This window comes from Eurypyga helias, unplaced genomic scaffold, assembly GCF_000690775.1.
Source record: "Eurypyga helias isolate BGI_N326 unplaced genomic scaffold, ASM69077v1 scaffold14867, whole genome shotgun sequence".
In the NCBI taxonomy this organism is placed as follows: Eukaryota; Metazoa; Chordata; class Aves; order Eurypygiformes; family Eurypygidae; genus Eurypyga; species Eurypyga helias.
This window is the reverse complement of record NW_010262473.1, coordinates 36,540-56,279: the sequence shown is the minus strand read 5'-3', so window position 1 is coordinate 56,279 and position 19,740 is coordinate 36,540. Positions and strand designations below refer to the sequence as shown.

The window sequence follows — 19,740 nt, the reverse complement described above, 5'->3', positions numbered from 1 at the left end:
AAAGTGAAAATATCTGGATGCTTTTGACAAAGTTAGGAGGGACTGGATACTCAAACGGCAAACAGTCTACAGCAGGTAAAGAAATCATAGGATACTCAACCAAATCATAGGATGCCTACAACCAAAAATTTCAGTAAGAATATGTGCCTGCCTTTCTTTTCATGGTTCTTAGCTCAAGACATCTCCTCTGCAGAAAAAACGAAGATTCGCACTTGTAATTGTGATTTAACAATAGTTGAAGACAGTTTTAACAATAAGATGAAGAGGAGGTAACGGGATCTACACTGACATTTTCATCTCAACACATTGGTTGCTAAACATTAAGTAGCTGCTCTTCTTTCCAAATATTTAAAAGTAAAAAGCTGAGTAAGGAGGCAATCGTGCAGTTTAAAGGAAAGATAAGTGTTGGCAAAATCAGCTGACGCAAACCTTGCCTGTAGTAGAAGTTCTGGCACTTCATTCTGACAGTAATGATAAACAGAGAACCCAGATCTCTCCCTGCATTCTCTGAATATAGTAACATCAGCCTTATGATGGGCTTCCACAGTAACTGCTTGAAAGAGTGACTGTCTTTCTTCTGTGACAACCACTCATTTCAAATTATTCCATGTTGGTAATATGTCGCAAGGTTTTTGTTTGTTTGTTTGTCTGTTTTCTTCTTCCTCTTAGCAAAGAAAGATACTTTTTGCCAAGTCACATCACTACTCTACTTTCAAAAGTTATCTGGTCAAATTAGTGTTCACTGTAAACAAGGAAGTAGAGTAATCAAAGACTTCAGTTTGTGTCATCAGTACTTGCTTTCACTCCCTGTTAAGAAGGGGTATAGTTCACTTTTCTGCTTCTACTATCAAGACTACTGGTACAATGGGACAGTTCATTAAAAAAACCAACACGTATAGGGTATGAAATTCCATAGACTCATATAAAGAGTTTCTGGAAATGTTTAAATTTATTCCCCAAGATAATACCTTGGATACGGTCAAGAGTTTACTACTTATTGTCTAGAAACCCAGAACATCTGCATTGCATGCCATCTTCTGCAACAACACAAATCCCACAAGGTCCTTTAGAGTGACAGGTGTTTATTTACTACCTGAAAAAACGGCACACAAAACCACAGTATGTCTAGCATTAGCTTTCCAAAGCATATAATCCAATCAGGTTTAGAATGGTGGACTTTCAAACTCTTGGCGAGGAGGAGGGCAGGAAAGTCAAAATAGTGACTAAGAACATTTCAATAATTCACTCTCTCTCACAAATACTGTCAACTCAGACATTCACTTTACCTTGAGAAGGTATGTAGGAATATTGCTGAAATCTACAGGCAACTTCAAGAGGAAGCGAGCTGAGAATTCACCGGTCTGTGGAGAAAAAGTAATACTAATGAGACCTGGTGTCTAAAACAGAACCACAAATTGAACATTCTGATGCTGAAATATTAACCAGAGAAATGTGTAAGAGCTCATACCAAAGAGAAGGATTAAGATTTAAAACACTTCTCAATGGAATTATGGAAGAGGAAAAACATAACTTCCAGAGAAAACACCTTAACAACCATAAAACATCATTGCTAGTAAGTCAACAGCAAGAAGTAGTCAGAATACAACAATGTGTATGACAAAAAATCAGACTATACTTTGTTAGGCCCTAAATATAGATGTAACTTGGCTGTACTCATTTCCGGACAAAGGTCTGGCGAGACCTGCGAACGGTCTGAAAGCAAAGCTAAAAACCTGACAAATCTGAATGCACGTACAGATAAAATAGAGGCATCTTCACAAACACTGCAGGGACACATAAAAGCATTTGTGCTGAGTAAGGTAAGAATGTATCAGAAGTGTCCTCTGAATAAATACAGAGGAGACAACTGAAGTATAAGGTTTTTTATATAATTTGTTTTCAGAATTATGTGACTCAACACCTAACAACCATTTACTGAAAATTTGCCAATCGTCCCCTACACATCGCTCTTTTTTATGCATAAAGGGTATGCAAAGGAAATGGAAAGGATTTCCTTTCTGTTTCATAGACTTCCTCAAAACCAGACTTTGTCCACCTGGCTACGGAGCAATGAAGTTGGAGCTTTTTGAAAAACAAATGCTTGCCTGATTTCCTCCATACTGTTTTTTTTTGTCATCCTTATTTTTTAATTCAATAAAGTAGCCATACAGCAAGTATATTTGTATTGCTGAATTAACAGTACAAAAAGCATTCAACATTAGTTTTATCGGTTAAGTACAAGAAATCAGACCATCTGGAGAGAAGGTAGCAGAACTTTTTTCAGTTTTAGCACCGCCCCATTTTGCATACATGTGCTACCTAGTTACATATGATGACACATAATTTTTAAAATCCAGTACTTCATTTTAACAGGCAAGGAACAAACCAAAGCTGTGTGAATACACAGCACCTGTTCTCACGCAGTAACACATATGTACTTCTTCACTGTTCCCGGAACACAGTTATCTGCAGCTTATTTTCATTTTACTATTTTAAATGTTCTGTGTAGCCAGACACAGCAAGAAGAAACACACTTGCAAACAAGAAATATATGATATAGAAATTTTAACAAAGTGCACATCCATCTATGGTGAGAACGTGTATATGGCAATTCTTATTGAAAGGGTGAATGTAAATAGTATGCTAGATTTTAACAGGATCATCCTTATTGTATATACAGCTGTACTTTGTGGTAAGCAAAAGTCTGCAATCCGTCTGAAATAGTGGGAACATGCTTTCTGTAGCATGCAGCAGTGACCCATGGAAAAGATGTAGAGGATCTTCACAGCAAACAGGTTGGTTTGTTTCCTAGGACCATGTGAATCCATGATTTCTGAGAATCTCTAAGGATGGAGATCCCACCTCTGGGCAACCTGTGCCAGTACTCAGTCACCCTCAATGCCCAAGAGCTTAAACCCACACAGATGTCAGAGGGATGCTTTTGGGCCACTGCTTTACTACGTTTAGTACATACTATCACAAAAGCTTCACATTGCTACGGGGAGAGCTTGTCAAAGGCTATGACGACACTTCAAGAGGAATGCAGTCAAAGTATTTTAGCACCTGTACTGACACTGAAGATTTGCCACATGCCTTTACAAAATAGTACTTTTGCCTCCCTTCTCAATTAGCTATGCTAATCCATAAATTGCTTTGAGCTCAGCATAAGAGTTGTCCCTGGTGATACACCACTGGACCATAAGCCTCCATAGTGATAAACCACACCGACTGCTCTGCATGTGGATTGAGAAAGGAACTGGTTACAAAAAATTACTGACGGAAGCAAGCTTGCGGATGCACAGGGCTCTCTGAGAATGTACTGGAGGTCAAAGCCAAAGGAAACTGACTTTCCAAAATCAACAGTAAGCTGTTAAGCAGGGTAGCTGAGGAATATAAATGACTGTTTGCAAAGCACATTTTTCTGTGGTACTGACATGAAATAAAATTAAGAAGGAAAATAATTCTACAGAACTGGATTCCTCCAATTAATTTTATGCCTAAAGTAAGCAAAGATTTCATCCCAAGCAACTAAGCACATGTAGACAAGGATGCTGTTATCAGGCAGATGTTACAATAAGCGATGCTAATAACAGTGCAGATTTGTTTCTTGATCTATGCATTGGGCATGAACTGGAGATAACTCATTCTACCTTCCAGTCAATAAAAAAATCAGGATCTTGAATGCAACCAAAATCTTTCCAACCGTACCTTGCCAGTAATATCATTTGCCAAAAGGGTTCGTGTGATGTTAGGTGAATATAATCCAACCTGCTGCCAGCTAGCCCGGAATTACCCTTAGAATTTGTCCCTGGTGGTCACACAATAGAGGCAAAGCAATTGCACACAGAAACACTATGCCACAAAAAGTGAACATATATTACACTAAAGCCAGGCTCTGAAAGCTTTCCTGGTGATGCTACTCATGAGGACAGATGCCAACCTTCTGGTGGTGTACTACTTACGTATGCAGAAAAATCACTGAGCTCTTGTGTGTGTGTGTAACATGAAGGTTACTTTAATGACCGTCAGGGCACTCGCTTGTTATTGAGAGTGAAGAGGATATTATAGAGAGTGCTTCTTGTCTGGACTTAGCTTCCAAAAAGATGCCATACATTTGCCCTAAAACCCAGAAAATAATTTCTGGAAAAATGCCAAGTCTGATGAACTGGGATGGCCATGGAACAGATGAATGGCCTCTGATCAGAACATCAGCTGCCCCAAGATGTGGAAGTAAACAAGGACTTGCAGGCTAGATCTTTTATGTAATTCTTTGTGTCAATCAAGATTTCTTCTACTCCCCAGAGTATTCTGGAGGGGCAGAGGGCAGTGCCTGTCCATGGTGCTTGTCTGCCCAACCCCAACCAGCTGGTGACAGGCACTGGGTAGAGTCAGGTGAAATGACCACACCACAGAGATTAGACAGTCAATGGGCACCTGTATCAGCTGGTACTCTGCCAACATGAAGCTACCAAGCTAGATAATGACGTGTTTATTTGTCACAGATCTTGGAGATCACTTCAGGAAATTGGAGGTACTGGAAGAAAGGTATAAAAGCAAATTTCTGTTCCTTTTTGGGACACAGCACTGAATTCAGGCCTCCTCTTCAAACTCTTTTTTTTTTAATTAACTTACGCACTTAAGATGACTGTTTTCCTAACACTATGAAAGGTTCATTCATAGATTACTATTTCAGAAGACTGCCGAACCACTATTCATTCTGAGAGACAGCAGCATGAATTTCAATGACTTCAAGACAAAGGAGAGAACACGCATTTTACCTCTGGGTTTTCAGATAAACACTGCTATTGGCGCTGATCATCAAGACTAAGATGACAGTTGTAAAGGATGGGAAGGAAAACTACACGAGGTAGTTACACAGTTTTGTGTTTCAGAACTCCCATAAACAAGCCCATGTCTTGTAGGTACCAGGTTCATAAAGTCCCCAAATGAGACCCTGAGTCTCAGAGAGAGAATGTAAACTTTGAAAACAAAAGTACATGCTACAGAAGCCTTAAATAGCTCTGCAATAATTAAAAGGATGTCTTTCACAAAAAAAAAAAGTATTCATTTTATTGGAATATATTTAACTAAGACAGTATTTCAAATGCAAAATAGTTCTTGAGTAAAGATTCAAAAGGCTTTCCCATAAAAAAGGAAAAAATCCCTAATTTTCTACAATCTTGAGTAGAATTTTCCAGCTGCCAAAAACTATGATAAAATCCAAGAACAGTTCAGAGAGCCGCCTGCATTTCAACACATCAGTATGATGATATTTACAGATGTGGCAAGTTGTTTGCGATGCCACCTATAGAGAATAACATTTAAGAACAAAATAATTTCAATGAAATATTCTAATCTATAAACATTAAAAAAGAAAAAGAAATGTGAAATTCTCTGATAAAATTTTACTTGGCTTAAAATAAAAAATCCTAGATGACTTGTCTAAGAAAAGCAAAACAGATGAATATAAGTACGGTGAGTTGTAAAGTAAACATCCTTAGGTCACCTGTAATTTAAGGACGATTAAAGTGACATAAAGCTGAATTTTACGCTGCAACAGGAATGCTGAATTTTCATTGATTTTCAGACTGCATCTATTTCAGAAGAGCATGCTTCTGATGGTTATTATATCTTAAGACTATGCTGTTGCTGAATGCAAGTGGGGGATATGATCTCCATAAACACAATTAGGTACTTGCTGATATATCTTACTCCACACTTCTCATGATAAATACACCACCAGCAGAAGAAACTGATTTTTGCAAAGCTTACTCTGTGGCAAGGATCAGTGAGAAATTAAAAAGAAAAAAAGATCAAATCACACACTAACCAAAGCGTCTACACTGCCAACAGTCTCATTTTAGAAGGCTGAGTGTTTCTACACAGCATGCCACATTTCCCAGGCAAAGGATGTAACTTCAGAAAACAGATAAGCCAGTTTAATGACCGATCGTCATATGAAGACATGGCCCTACAAAGTCACTGCTCTAGTCCATCTCACCTCCTCCTGTTGTTCTGCAGAAAAACAGCCTTTTTTTTTTTCCCCTCTCCATTTTAGCTTCCTGAAACAACTCATGTCAGCTTAGACAAATGCCAGAGAAGATACAGGCAGTGGCAGCTACCAATTAAATCAACTCAATCGGAATGTGGAACCACACCCTAATACATCCTACCCCTAAGCAGGCTGATTTGCCTGGGCAGGGTGTCATACCAACACCGTTACCCTGCCTCTCAAACCTTCAGAGCTAACTCAAACTTCCAGATAACACTGTAGATTGCCCTGTAAATACTGCACACGCTTTTCAACAGTTTTCAAAGTTTTCATCTATAAATCAGATGAACTAACATCAGGCTGAAAAACAGTAACTCACCTGGAAATACGGTTCAACCACGGTAGTGGAATGACAGCAATGTACAAAATAGGGAATACAGAAAGTGAGCTGAAGTCAAGTAGAAGTTTTCTCCACTGGAAACACAAAGCATGGAGATCCACAGAAACAACTTATGTTTTCCAAGGGAAGAGTAATATTTAATAAAATTAAAAGATTGCTAAAAGCATTTTAGCAGAAATATTCTTAATAGCTTACCCAGTTGTTTTTTTTGCCAGCATAGATTTCCATGTTTTCTCCATACTGGGGCTCCTCGAGTAAAGTCTGATATTCAAACATGAGACGAGAGCTCTCACGTAATCGACTGCACTGAAATTGGTGATACTGCTGCACAAGCTCTTTCACAACGAGCAGGAGGCATTCAGGGTTTGACGGATTCCAAGAAGCTAAATTCTGTTAAATTAGAAAAGAACAGAGACCAAAATTGCTTACAGCAATAGAAAGACAGGTACTTCCCCTTCCATACTGATACCAGAGGCACATATCCATGTGAAAGCTTTGTGCCAAATCTAAACCATAATGTTAAATGCAAAGATTGTATCATGCTTTGAAGAAAACCACGTCAAACAGCAAAAGCAAGCCTTAATGTCAAATTGGGAGCCCACATAGGGACCTACCAGAAAACTGCTAACAAGGCTACTACCAAGTGTAGATAGGCCCAAATTACCATTCCATTCTTCCCTAAAATTATAATGTTGCATCTGAGAACTTGTAATTACGTCTGAATTAAAAAAATTAAAACTGGTATGAAACATACAGGGATCAGGTAAGTACAACCCTGCACAGTATCCAACTCAAAAAGCCAAGTGAATATGCCAAATTAACACCAACTAGAGAAACTACCCTGCTCCCTTATTCAAACAGTGGATACAGTATTGAGAGTGACGGAGCAAATGGGTTCTCTTTTGTTGCCTCAATCTTGTGCTTTACTTCACCTTGTCTCTTCACTAGTTACCTTGACACAAATGCCAATGTGCCTTGCAGTTTACAAGTTGACTGTATAGCAAGAAACAGAACTAACAGAAATAAAAATGTTAATACAATGAAGATAACCATGTCAGTAGCACAGTAGCAATGTTATCTCTCAGTTTAACTACTCTAACATCAGCTTAGTCTGGTCTTCCCTGCACAGTAAGTTTTAGTCAGGAAGGTTTTCCGTGTTACAAGCCATACCTAACATGATCAGTGTTGTGTGCCCACATCTGGTTGACCTAGAATGGATCCATGTTAAGGGCAGGCCAGAACTCACCCTGTACTCCATGCTGACAGGACATGAGACAGTTCTGACACAAAAGCCTGTATGCTTTGTACTTAGGTCCCCAACAGATCATCTTGATACAACCTCAGGGCATGTGAACATAGTGATGTGGCTTTTGGTCAGCTTTGAGTAGAGACAAGATTATTCCTTATTTCTGTCTATCACACAGACATACGACAACAAACTAGCTGCAACAGGATTTTAAATTCCATGGATTTACAATTAACATTAGGATCCTTAGAACAGGTGAAGATGTGTGTATTTTACAACTAAGTGAAAACAAAATATAGTAGCTTCAAATAAAATTACTTATCAGTATCTGAACTCAAAGTGGTTACTTTTATCCCAGAGGTTAAAGACATTTCATAAACAAAATATATACATCCTTTACATTCTTCCACAAGGACAACATAGCATTAGTGCTTTATTACCTCTTCCATGGAAAAACGGCTTTGGTAGGCATCATTTTCTACAATCAAAGGACAGGAAGTATTTCTGTTCTTTGAATCATCTATCTTAATACTTGTATTCAAACACATTACAAAATTACATTTCTTAACCTAGCTTAAGTAAATGAATGAAGCTGGATAAAAACCATGTCCTGTAGAATATACAAGCTATTCATATCTTGTGTAACACCAAAACTAATAAATACAAGTGAACAGGCTGCACAGAGAGGTTGTCGAGCCTACATCCTTGGAGATACTCAAATCCAACTGGACAAGAACCTGGACAGCCTGCTGTGTATGACCCTGCCTGCACAGTGGGGCTGCAGTAGGTGATCTCTAAAGGCTCTTTCCAACCTCAGCTGTTTTTTGATTCTATTAAGAGGTTTCCAAAAAGGTCAGACTGAAACAGAGGATCTTATCAAGGTAAGACTCCATAGTTCAGACCTGAAAAGAAATTGAAGAGTTGTGTCCAAATTGTATCTTTTGACACTCTGGAAAGGCAGATGGAAAGCTTAATCAATTATTTACCAGGCACCATACCTTCAGCTCTACAATGAAACCTACTGTAGCCTAATCTCTAATTATGTGGCTATTCCTGTAAAAAAGGCTTATAATTTTTGCTATCTCTGATACCTGTAGTTCATTATATATCCCTTTGGAATGATTTCATACAGCCTTCAGTAAGTGTGTATGATGGCTTAATACTTCAAGCATTTCTTTTTCCTCAACATTATACTTGTTTCCCTCTGAAGTCATATATATATGAAATCTTAGCAAAATGAATTTCTCATTTTCAGCGTCATCACTTAAAACATGCAAGTCTTATTTGTCAGTGAAAGCGACAATAGACATGTATTACTTGAAAATCTTGCTATTTTTGGAGAAAAAAAAAAATCAGTAATGTTTACTAAGGCAATTTAATCTCATATTTTACCACATGGCGTTTTTCCTGAAGTCCCCAGTCCTGGAGGGGATCAATTTTAAGGCAATCTCAGCTACATTCTACCCATTTCCTCTACCCTTTCTAATTTAAGTGAATAGCTACCAGAGAGGCAATGAAATCTGTGTATGCACTACCTCCTACAGAAAAAAAGAGACAGAAATAAAATGAATAAAATTTAGAAATATAATCCTTTTTCTATCTCATAAACATGGGTTTTAGACCACTGTCATAATTTTCAGCAACATGATTCATGATTTTTGAATGACTGTGGATGGCAGTGCTGCATTAACTGCCTCTGCATCACTCATTCCCATGATTAGGAAAAAAATCCATATATTTCTGTCACACATAACAAAATGGCTGGGAGAAAAAAATTTTGAAAGGTGGTGCTCTCATTCTTCAGAAACTCAGACATTCTTGCTTTGACAAAAAAAGAAAAACTTACAAATGTGGATGGAGCACTTAGGGGACCATTTACGTCTAGAGTACATATTTGAAAAAGACCCTAAGTTTCCATAATTTATAGATTCACACAAGACGGACAGGCTTAGCTTAAGAAACACAACAGGACATAACTGCTGATCATGATTTGCTTTGTCTGACACAGAGGAACAAACAGTTCAATGAATAGTTACAGGATTAAACTGTACTCTTATTCCCCTGCTCACTGTGATTCTGGTAGGAAGGGCTGCCCAGCGTGGCTAAGACACCATCCTTGAACCTCTGCCTACCAGTGTCACAGACTGCACATTTGACCACAGCTTGAAGTACTCTGTTTTCTTTCCTCCTAGACAGTAAGAACACCTATTAAATGGGAATATTATCACTGCCATATCTTAAGAGGTAAATTATATTCCAGAGTAATTAGTGAATGGGTGAGATACTGATGTGGTTCGTGTAAGTCCACAAAAATACATACTACAGAGTGACTGAAAGACTTGTTCTACTTTGTCTGCCATCTACAGAGGGTAAAAATGTATTCCCAACTTGAAGTCATTTAAGCTTATTCAGTTCTACAAAATACTAGAGAATGTTTGTCAGGTAGACAGCGTCTTCTAGGAAACACATTTTGTATCATGCAGTCTGAAGCTAGACTGTGTATAACCTTAAATTTCCTGTTCCCAAGCTGCAGCTCAAATAAAGCATTTCCAGAAAGCCAGAGGATGTAATATGCCCGTATGTATTGATATCAGCCAGACAAGTGGGAATAACCTTTCCTCCTAATGACATTGGTATAACACAATAGAAATGTTCTGTCAAAGGAAATGACCAGCAATATTTTAATAACTGACCTAAATGCAACTGAACCTTTTGTTTTTTAAATAACGTTACACTACAGAACAAAAAAAGAGCAAGAGGAAATCCATTGTCATTTGTCCAGCATGGAGCTAGAGTATTGCTCTCTTCAAAGCATTCAAGAACACTGCATCAAAACAGTTTATGCTGTATGTCTTAAAGCTACAGTAATTAAAATGAATTATTTGACTGTAGGATCCTTATTAAATACCTTTCATTCAGTAACTAAAGATTCAAACAAACTATGAACTGGTTATAAAAGCAATCACATGGAGAAAAACTCAACTACCCACCCAGTAAATACATCAATTACAACTGATTCTCACCAATGAAATAGTAAAACATACAATGGTTACACAAATTTTCTGTAGCACAAGCTCTGATTTAAATAAACATTCATTTTTAACTTCAGAATTATATCACTGTAGTGCTTGTTATTTGGCAATTGGCCTCTGGTTTTCCAGCCATTGTGTTAACTTTGCAGAATTGCTGTTCTTTTCAGAAGATCTAGATGTATAAATTTTAACACAAACACTTCTGAATACAATGACATATTTATGTATGAAATTTCTTTTTACTTATCTTTTCACATAAGTGTTGCCTGTTTGCCCTGAGCACTAAGTTCATTCATCTGAAAACACTTTAAAACCATTTTGTTGTGATCCAGTTTCAACAGTATGTCAAAATACATGCTACATTGTTCTCTCAGTTTCAAACTGTACCTTTTTAATCTTCCTTCTGGTTTTGAAATCAAAGACAAAGTAAGCAACTACCTGTAACGTACACTGTTGAAACCTAACTAAAGCAGAATTTGATGATTACCAAGTTGATCCCAGGCATAATGTCCTAATCGCTACAATTTCAGCATTATAAAGATTCTTCTGTGAACTTGCAAGGATTTGTCACCCTAGTCAATGAGAGTAGTGTCCCCGCAACAGTAAACTGACCTCCTTCTTTAAAGATAAATGACCTTCTAGATAAGATTTTCTTTAGCAGTACAGTATCGTATACTCCAATTAGACTTTGGAAGTTCTTTTAATAAGGAAAATCTAAACAAAATCTTTTGGAGCAAGAAGGAATAGCAGCCTGTGTGCTTCATTTTCTGACTGTTTGCCTGAAGGCTGTATTCCAACTCCAGAAATGCAGCGTTTTAAGAAATAGCATTTTAAAATATTTAAAACATTAGAAGAACAGAGCGAGAGTCCAGTGTTCCCTGTCTTCCATGGCTCCAAGTTTTGCTACAAAACCCAGATCTTGCGTAAGAACTACACTTTGAATGCAATCTCAAAATGACGAGTTTTAGTTGTTACGAATTCAGAAAAACCCTGGAAATACGGAAACACCCATAGCCTCATTTTCTACAGCCTGACTGTTGAAGCTTGGCAGGTATGAAAAAATCCAGTTAAAGAAATAACAAGTGAGTATTTACACTGCAAAAGACTTGTTGCTTTCTGTGGCTTCTATCAAAATCTCTTTCTGCTCTGCTCACTTGGACCTTCAATTTTGTCCCTGACAAAATTTAGGCATTCACATCATTTTACCAAAATCACATGCATACTGAAAAGAGAGAGGAGTTTTACCTCAAATTTCTGTAAAACTTCAATGTAAATTAATTTTGTGTTAAAAAAAATGAGCACACTGACTGGGGTACTGACAGACTAACATACATATTTCACTCAATAAATCTTTTCTAATTTGAAATGAGATTTCTGCAGACTTTCCAGAACATTAATGAAATTTTACAGAACAATCACTGATGCATTCACAATAAAGAAATCCAGACTTGGATCCAACTCCTTGCCTTGCTTGCCAACAGATATCTTTAAGTGAACTCTGCAGTGCAAACTCTCCACGTAACTCAAAAGTAGCCAGCTAGACTGAAAGTGGTCCCCTGTACAATATACAAATATTGACTCAATGCAAACTGTGCATCTGCAACTAGTTCTGCATTCATGTTTGTCTCATATGAAGGCTTACGTGCCCATCCCTGATCCTCTTCTGTCTAGACACTGCTCGCATGTGTCTCCATAATCTCCACTAAAACTAGGAGCAACTCCACATTTCACATCTTATCAACCTCTCAATTGGCTTTTGGCTTGGCCATACCGCAACTTGTGTCATTTTCCTATTCTAAAAAGGTAAATTGTTACTTCATCTTTATCAACTTATTTTAGTAGCAGTTTTAGTAAGTAGCATCAGAAGATGACCATGTATTTTCTTGTGGACATAAAAGCCTGGTTATGTCACCTGTGACGACTGACATCATCGTTGCACAGACAATTGTAGCTACTGTCATACAAAAGATGCCCCATAACTATTTAGCTCACTGTGAGTAAGCAATTAAACTTAAAGAAGTTGAATATTCTTTTGTGGCAGAAGCTTCCCTGGCAATTGCTAACTTTTTTTATTACTGGACTAAGTTTCAGGAAAAGGTCTATGAGAAAATATTTATCTAGACCTTAACTAAGCAGTAGCATGTACATCCATTAACTCTGCCTTCCACTTCACGCCATGTGGCAATGTAAATAGAAGAATGGTATTGTTACTACACAGAGATGAGTACGCCATAGGCATCCATTATACTGTGTCTACAATGGAGAAATCCAAAGTGATTCAGGAGATCTGTTTTGAAGATTTGCCAAATATTAATTTAAATAAGCTCAAAGAGCATAATTTTCACTGAGAAGTACAACCCCATAGGTTTTGTTGGGGTGCAAAGTCAATCTTTGAATTCCCTGGCTCTTGATCCTGTCTCCTGACAGGAGTTGGCTGCATACTAACTGAGGAGTTTGACAGGGAAAGTTTTTTGGACCATCCAACACGACCAAAATGTTGAGAAAATGAATTCACTTAAAGTGGGTATAAAGAGGCAGAGTAAAGATATTATAAGGCCACCCACAGAGTGCAATTTAAGCCGTTTCAACAGTATCTCATTTAAATGAATAGCAATGACAGCAACTGGATTTGAAAAAGAGACAAAGAAAATTTGCAGCCAGACAGTATCAGTTTTAATGAGATTTTAGAGGTAAGGCAAGTGAAAAAACCCCGCAAAAGTAGCTTCTCAGCCCTACCAGCAAAGACATGTAGAATTTAGCTTCCCAAAGTAGCCATACTATTCAACTGTTGGCAAAGAAATCACATGTAAGTTTTGTTCTGGAACATTTTGTGCTTTGCAGTCTTCCCTTTATCCTTCCAAAAAGCTAATCAAGAACCTATGCAAACTACTCAGTCCCTGTGATTACCTATTCCCCCTTTTTTCAGAACACAGTGCACCCTGTGTTCCATAAGCAGTCAATTCATAGCCTCCTGCACAGGTTATTGCTTATTTCATAACTCCAGGCAATGCCTGCAGCAAACTATAATTCTACGCTATCAGAAAGAAAATACGATAACAATTTCTAATTGATCTGAAGTTGTTTTTCTTTGAAATGTGTTTAAATATCCAGGTTGCCAGAATATCTTCCAGGAATGTGATTTTAAAGAAGACAGATTGTAACTGTTTTTCCTGGCTATACTACAGGAAACAACAGCAAGATCTTATTTTAAGTTAGTGTACTTTTATTTCTAAGCAAGAAAATAACTTTCATGAGAAAATGTCAGTAAACAAAACCTCCCAAGCCCGTAGCAGTGGTAATGCATTTCTATAGCATCTTTCATCCAGAATTATCATAAAAAATAATGTAAGTACAGATTTGCATTTTGTTTATATCTTTGCACACCACATGCACAAAACTTGCACCCTACAGTGGCTCAGAATCAGTACCAATCTAAGTTTTTTACCTGAAATGAGAAAGGTCACACTGCAATATCAGCACTTATGCTCCATATAAATACAGAGGAGATACGAGTCCAGTGGTTAGGGAAACTGTCTAGAAACTGTGATACCTGGTTTCAGACCCTGCTTTGCTATAGTCTTCATGGGCCACCACAGGGAAATTGCTCACAGAAAGAGGCGCAGGATAATTATCTGCCATATGCTCTCATCTTTCTATCAACAGATATTTTTCACAGTATTTGCAGGGCTGGAGTGTTATAACAACTTCAAAGGCTTCAGTTTCTTAGCAGCCAGCACTTAAACATCCTACAGGCTGCAGTTTCAAATCAATCACTGTAAACCTACATGCCATCTACTTGTCATCTTATTTTCACAGGTTCTTCATACCCCCCTCCCCCAAAGCACCACTGGAACAACTTTCTGGAGCGATCTGCTTGAAATGATCATCTTTGGGCACAAGCAAACATCAAAACTTAACATTTCATAAAAACAGTTCAACTCAGGAGCACTTTTGTCACGGCAAATACAACCAACGAACTTACAAACCTTGCGTACTCTACTAGCTGGCGTGTATAACAGATAAAAAGTTTGCATAAAGCAAAGCTTGGAATAGTCAGCATTTATGATATTTTTAGTGAGAGGCTGGGAAAACTGGATGCAGAAATTACAATACCTGAAGGCCTTGAATTAGCATGATAATACATAGCAGGAAAACAACAAACTAAGAAACGAATTCCGCTTTCAGAAAAGCACCTTACATTTTGTATAGAATTACTTTCCCTCTTTTCTTCCACTGACAACACAGTGTGATTCTTGATTATTAATCCCATAGAGAAAGCAACTTCAAAATGAACCCCAGCAAATTTGACACACAGAGAACATTCTTCTGCATTCACCTAGAATAAATGCACCACTGCCTCTCAAGTACTGTTCCTCAAAAAAAGGCGCAAACTGGGCTTCTAAACACTACTACAAATTACTCCTACGCCCTGCTGTAGGAGCAGTTAAGAGACAGCTGATCTTTGTACATTAAGGATGCTCTGGAGAGGGAGAAACTGTAAAGCTGAGACCAGAAGAGCATCTTTTGAGTTGTGCACTCTCCCTGAAAAAGTCTGCCAGTTTCTCCCACAGAGCTCTCTTAAAAGATAATCAGTCCCTTAAAAGCTAAACTGCCTGCTATCCAAAGAGACAGAGTACAATACTATCTAATTAATCTCCTAAAGACTTGGCATGCATAAGTATTTCTTGTCCTACTTTGCTAAGGGATTAGAGCAAGTTTTTTGTTCCTTTCCAGACCTCCCAGCACACATCTCTCAAAGCAGATGGTACCTTTACCTGTTCCAAGAAGGAATTTCTTAATTCCTTCAGCATGTATAAATCCCGGGATGGGGAATCCAGTGGACTAATCTTTAGTTAATCCACATGAGTACACAGCACTTTTCTCCCTGGGAGACTATTACTAGAGGTGTATATATTTAACTAGACATGGCACGTAAAAGGAACAAAGCACGAAGACAAGATTAATTTCATCACAAGACATAACGCACATGCAACTTTTAGGTAAAGACTTACTCATCATCCACTGACAGCAGTGTGAACTGGCCCCAACTCCTCAGACCCTCAGTGGACCAGAAAACAGATCACTGTCTCGAAGTTCATGCTTTACCTCAAGTGTCCCTTTTTAAATGGCAAGTCTTTCATTCTTATCAGTTCTTGGGGTTTTTCCTTTCCTGTCAAAACAAGTAATTCTAGCTACAGCAGAGGCAGAACCTTCATAAGTAAAGTTTTGGACAGCGTTCGCTAACATCCCTTGAACATTTATTGTTGGGTGGCACAGGCAGCACTGTTTTCTTCTAACCATTTTTTCCCTCTCCGAAAATCTTGCCAATTAAAATCAATGTATCACACGGTGGATCTCACTGGCCAAGCAGTATTTTAACATCATTGTTTTCACATTTGTACTACAAGAGAGTTTACAGGGCCTTGAAAATACAGTCTCTGAAGAAAACATTTACAAAATACCATTGTGTAAATCAAAATTATTTCTCTAATATACTGGACAAATTAATGTAAATTAGTTATCTCTTTTTAAAATAGTACTATAAGAAAATAACATTAATGAGGTTCATTTATGCAAGTAACAGCTGCATCTCTGAGAAGACAGGTATATGGCAAAATGCATGTAAAACTGTATGAACTCTAATAATGCAAACAAAAGACACGAGATGTTGACTAAATTTTAATTGTATCTCTGTAGTTATCTTTAAAAAGAGCAGATATGCCTGAGGATCCGAGATGGAAGATAGCAAGGAAATGCAAACATAAAAGCATGTAAAGAATGAGTAAAACAAAGAGAGGTTTTGAAACAAATACAGTTGAGAATTCAGACCATAAAAAAAAAAAAAAAACAACAAAAAACCAAACCAAAAACATAGCTTGCACCCTTGTCTATTTGGGAAGGTGAATAGTTCCTTTCACAATTACCCTGAGTGCAGACATGTCTTTGCCCAACAATAGCTTTTGAAGGAAAGAACCTGCTGGCTCCCAAACTTAAACTAAACCCAATAGAGAGAAGTACAATTACAAATTATAACAATTCACAGTCTAGAACTTAATCAAATATGAAACTGCATTATCAGACAGAATGATTCTTTCTAACTGCCCTTCCATAATCAGCTAATTTAAAGGTCTGTTCTGCTTGCATATTCATAAGCAATGACTGACTTTCTTGAGAGAAAAATGAGTTATCATGGCTTAACAATTTGAATTCAATGGGCATACCACACTGAATTTAAATGTATTCTCAATTCAGGAAGACTGTGCTAGATTTGATCTTTTCTCTTTTTTTTTTTCTTTTACAGAAAAAAAAAAACAAACCCTTGTGAATGTGTTTCTAGAAAGCCAACAAGCTGTTGCCTTCAAGCCAAGCCATTTCTTACTATTGTAGAGTTCTTGAGAGGAAGCAGAGCGTATTGTGCCAGTACTATTACACATCAGGGCCAGAATCCTTTAACTTTCTGCCAGTTTCTCTAACAATTATTTTTTTCCAAATTTTAATAAAACCTTGCCCAAGTAAAGTATGATTAGATTTTAATTAACTGAAGCAAAAAATAGCCATAGCTACTTTATCAGTTTGCTGGTTCATATTAAAGAATTATCAATACCAACATTATTATTGCACCTCCAGACTTCCACATAAAAGACATTCTGCTTTCATACGTCTGGCTTGGGATATCCAACTTTATACTTTTGGTTTATAATAACGATGACTTGAAAGTCAATGAGATGCTGGAATTCATTATACCACCCTTACCACTAGCAAGGTCATTATTTCCTGCAAAGCAGGCATATTATATATACATATAGATACATGCACACATTCAGGCATCAGTGTCTGGTAACTGGCAATCTGAAGTTATGCCGCAGCACGTATTTCCTCTCCAACATGATGACACCATTGACCTGAAGAGCGTTCTGGTTGCTCCATCCTGTTGCTTCCTCAGGCAAGCATTATTGGTAACTGAGAAAATTTTAACCAAGAATGAAGGAAAAGCTGATGCTTATCAAATATACTGGGAATAGACAGTGAAGGAGATTAGGGCATTGCTAGATCAACCTGACTAGCCACAAGAAAAGCACTGCTGACAGAGGTATTAACAGTTTTAACAGCAGTGTAATATACTGAGAAAATCTGAGCAAGTTCTAGATTCCTCCAAGCGCTTTCCAAAACTATCCGTCTCACAAAGTCTAGAAATCCCTGGAAGAGTTCCTACAGAAAAGGAGTAACAGTCACACCCCCTGATCATAAAGGGACTGGATGCACATATTTCTGAAACAGGCAGTGTTTCAACTGCCTGGTGCTATTAAAGTTAAGGTGTTTACGCAAACTCTAGAAATTGTTCTGGAGAATTGGAAGGAACACCAAGGAGATGGAAATAGAGTATCTAACTGGACAAGTAAATTAAATAAAGCACAAAATTGAATTAAGGGGGTTAAGAAACAAAACAACTAGGTTTGAAATGCATTCAGATTTCAGTCATGCAAGGGTGCCTTGCTGAAAAACATTGAGAAAAACCCAGAGTGTATTGCAAAGGTACCTAGCAGAGCTTTGACTATATACAGGGTATAGGTTTAGGCAAAGCCTAAGCTTTGGTCTGTGTACGGGCTCACTGACAGCATGCTCAGCTATTTTGCACACCCAGAATTGGATGCAATCTTGTTCTACCTCTAGCCTTTCCAGTCTCCAAGGACTGCAGGGTTAGAGAAGACCAAGGCTGCAAAGGTGAGCCCACGATCCCTCCTGCCATGCAAGAATTCTGGCAATTAAGAGACGAATGACAATTTTGTTATTGGTCACACTGCAGCTCTCAGCTGCGACTAATACCTAGCTACAAAAGTCCTCCTTCTCGACTTACCAGAACTTCAGGATATGCTACTTGACTTTACATTCAAGGAGCAAAAGAAAGAATACTCATTCAGACATGCAGTTTGGTTTTAGTAGCGAGACAGCAGTCTTTCTCAAGCCTGGTAGCAACTGTTACCCACCTAAGAAATGAGTGAATTCACTGAGAAATCAATATTTATTCAACATTAATTCAAAAGAAGATCCAGAAATTCAGGAGGCCAGTGCTCCGTGCTCAGGTATGAGCTAAACAGGCATTTCTTGAAGGAAACATGAGTGTAAACATCTTTTTCAGTCTTATACATTAAGATTTAAGCATCCTGTTACTCTGGTCCAACCTTCTGGCCCATCTAACTGTGTAACCATGAAAAAGATGGTCAAATTCATGTGATTATTTTTTTCTTCCCCCCCTAATACAGCACTATGAATGGAAAGCCCTTAAATGTTTTTCCCCCTATTTTGCTAGGGCACAATGATTCTCATCACATGCACATTAGTTAGTATGGCAGAAAAACATTTTCTTCCTCTTTGCCATCCATCAGTCAAACGATCAAGTATATTACTAATGTTCTCCTAAAACTAGTATTTCCTGGACTGAAATACTATATTTTAAGAGCTAATATTCTAGATTTTCCGTATTCTAGGGGGAAATTGCGTGAAATTAACACCGAGCTCTTCAGAGAACTATTAGAATTAATTCTGCATTGTACACTAGCAAGACTTAAGCAAGAAAGGTAAAACTTCCTGGTTTATCAGGTGTTTTCTTCCCTGAACATTAAATAAATAGTATCAAACTGTAGATATTTTTTCAATTTCTGGATTTGCTAGGCGAGAAGTCCAGCCAAACGTTGTGATTAACTAAAGCAGAACTTCTGATGCAGCATATTCTCTTCTGCTTACACTTTCAGATAGAAAGCCAAGTTTTACAAACTGTGCTAGGAAATGCTGAGATTTTGGAAAAAGAAAGTGAGGTAAATATATACAATGATTTCACATGAATAGAAAAATGACAAAGTAATACAAGGTAGCTCACTCCTTCCCATACCTATATATATTAACAATTCTGGCTAAAGAGGAAAAACAAAAGAGAAAGGCAAGAAGAGAAATTTAGAAGACTAAAACGAGAAAAAGAAATAACTTCCAACGTAGAAAGGCCTTGAAGGAAGAAGAGATGGAAAGATGATAGGAAAGCTTGTTTCCTGTAATTTCTCTTGAATTCTTTCTGCTG

At 37.7% G+C, this 19,740-nt stretch overlaps 1 protein-coding gene across 1 annotated transcript in view; it reads right to left on the bottom strand.

The window, feature by feature from the left end:
- Positions 1-19,740, bottom strand: part of BRE (brain and reproductive organ-expressed (TNFRSF1A modulator)) — a 165,993-nt gene that overhangs the window by 112,447 nt on the left and 33,806 nt on the right. The window contains exons 4-5 of the mRNA XM_010155743.1: positions 6,588-6,782; positions 1,287-1,361 (exon numbers count right to left, since the gene is read on the bottom strand). Coding sequence (XP_010154045.1) covers positions 1,287-1,361; positions 6,588-6,782 — 270 coding nt within the window. The remainder of the gene's footprint in view (positions 1-1,286; positions 1,362-6,587; positions 6,783-19,740) is intronic.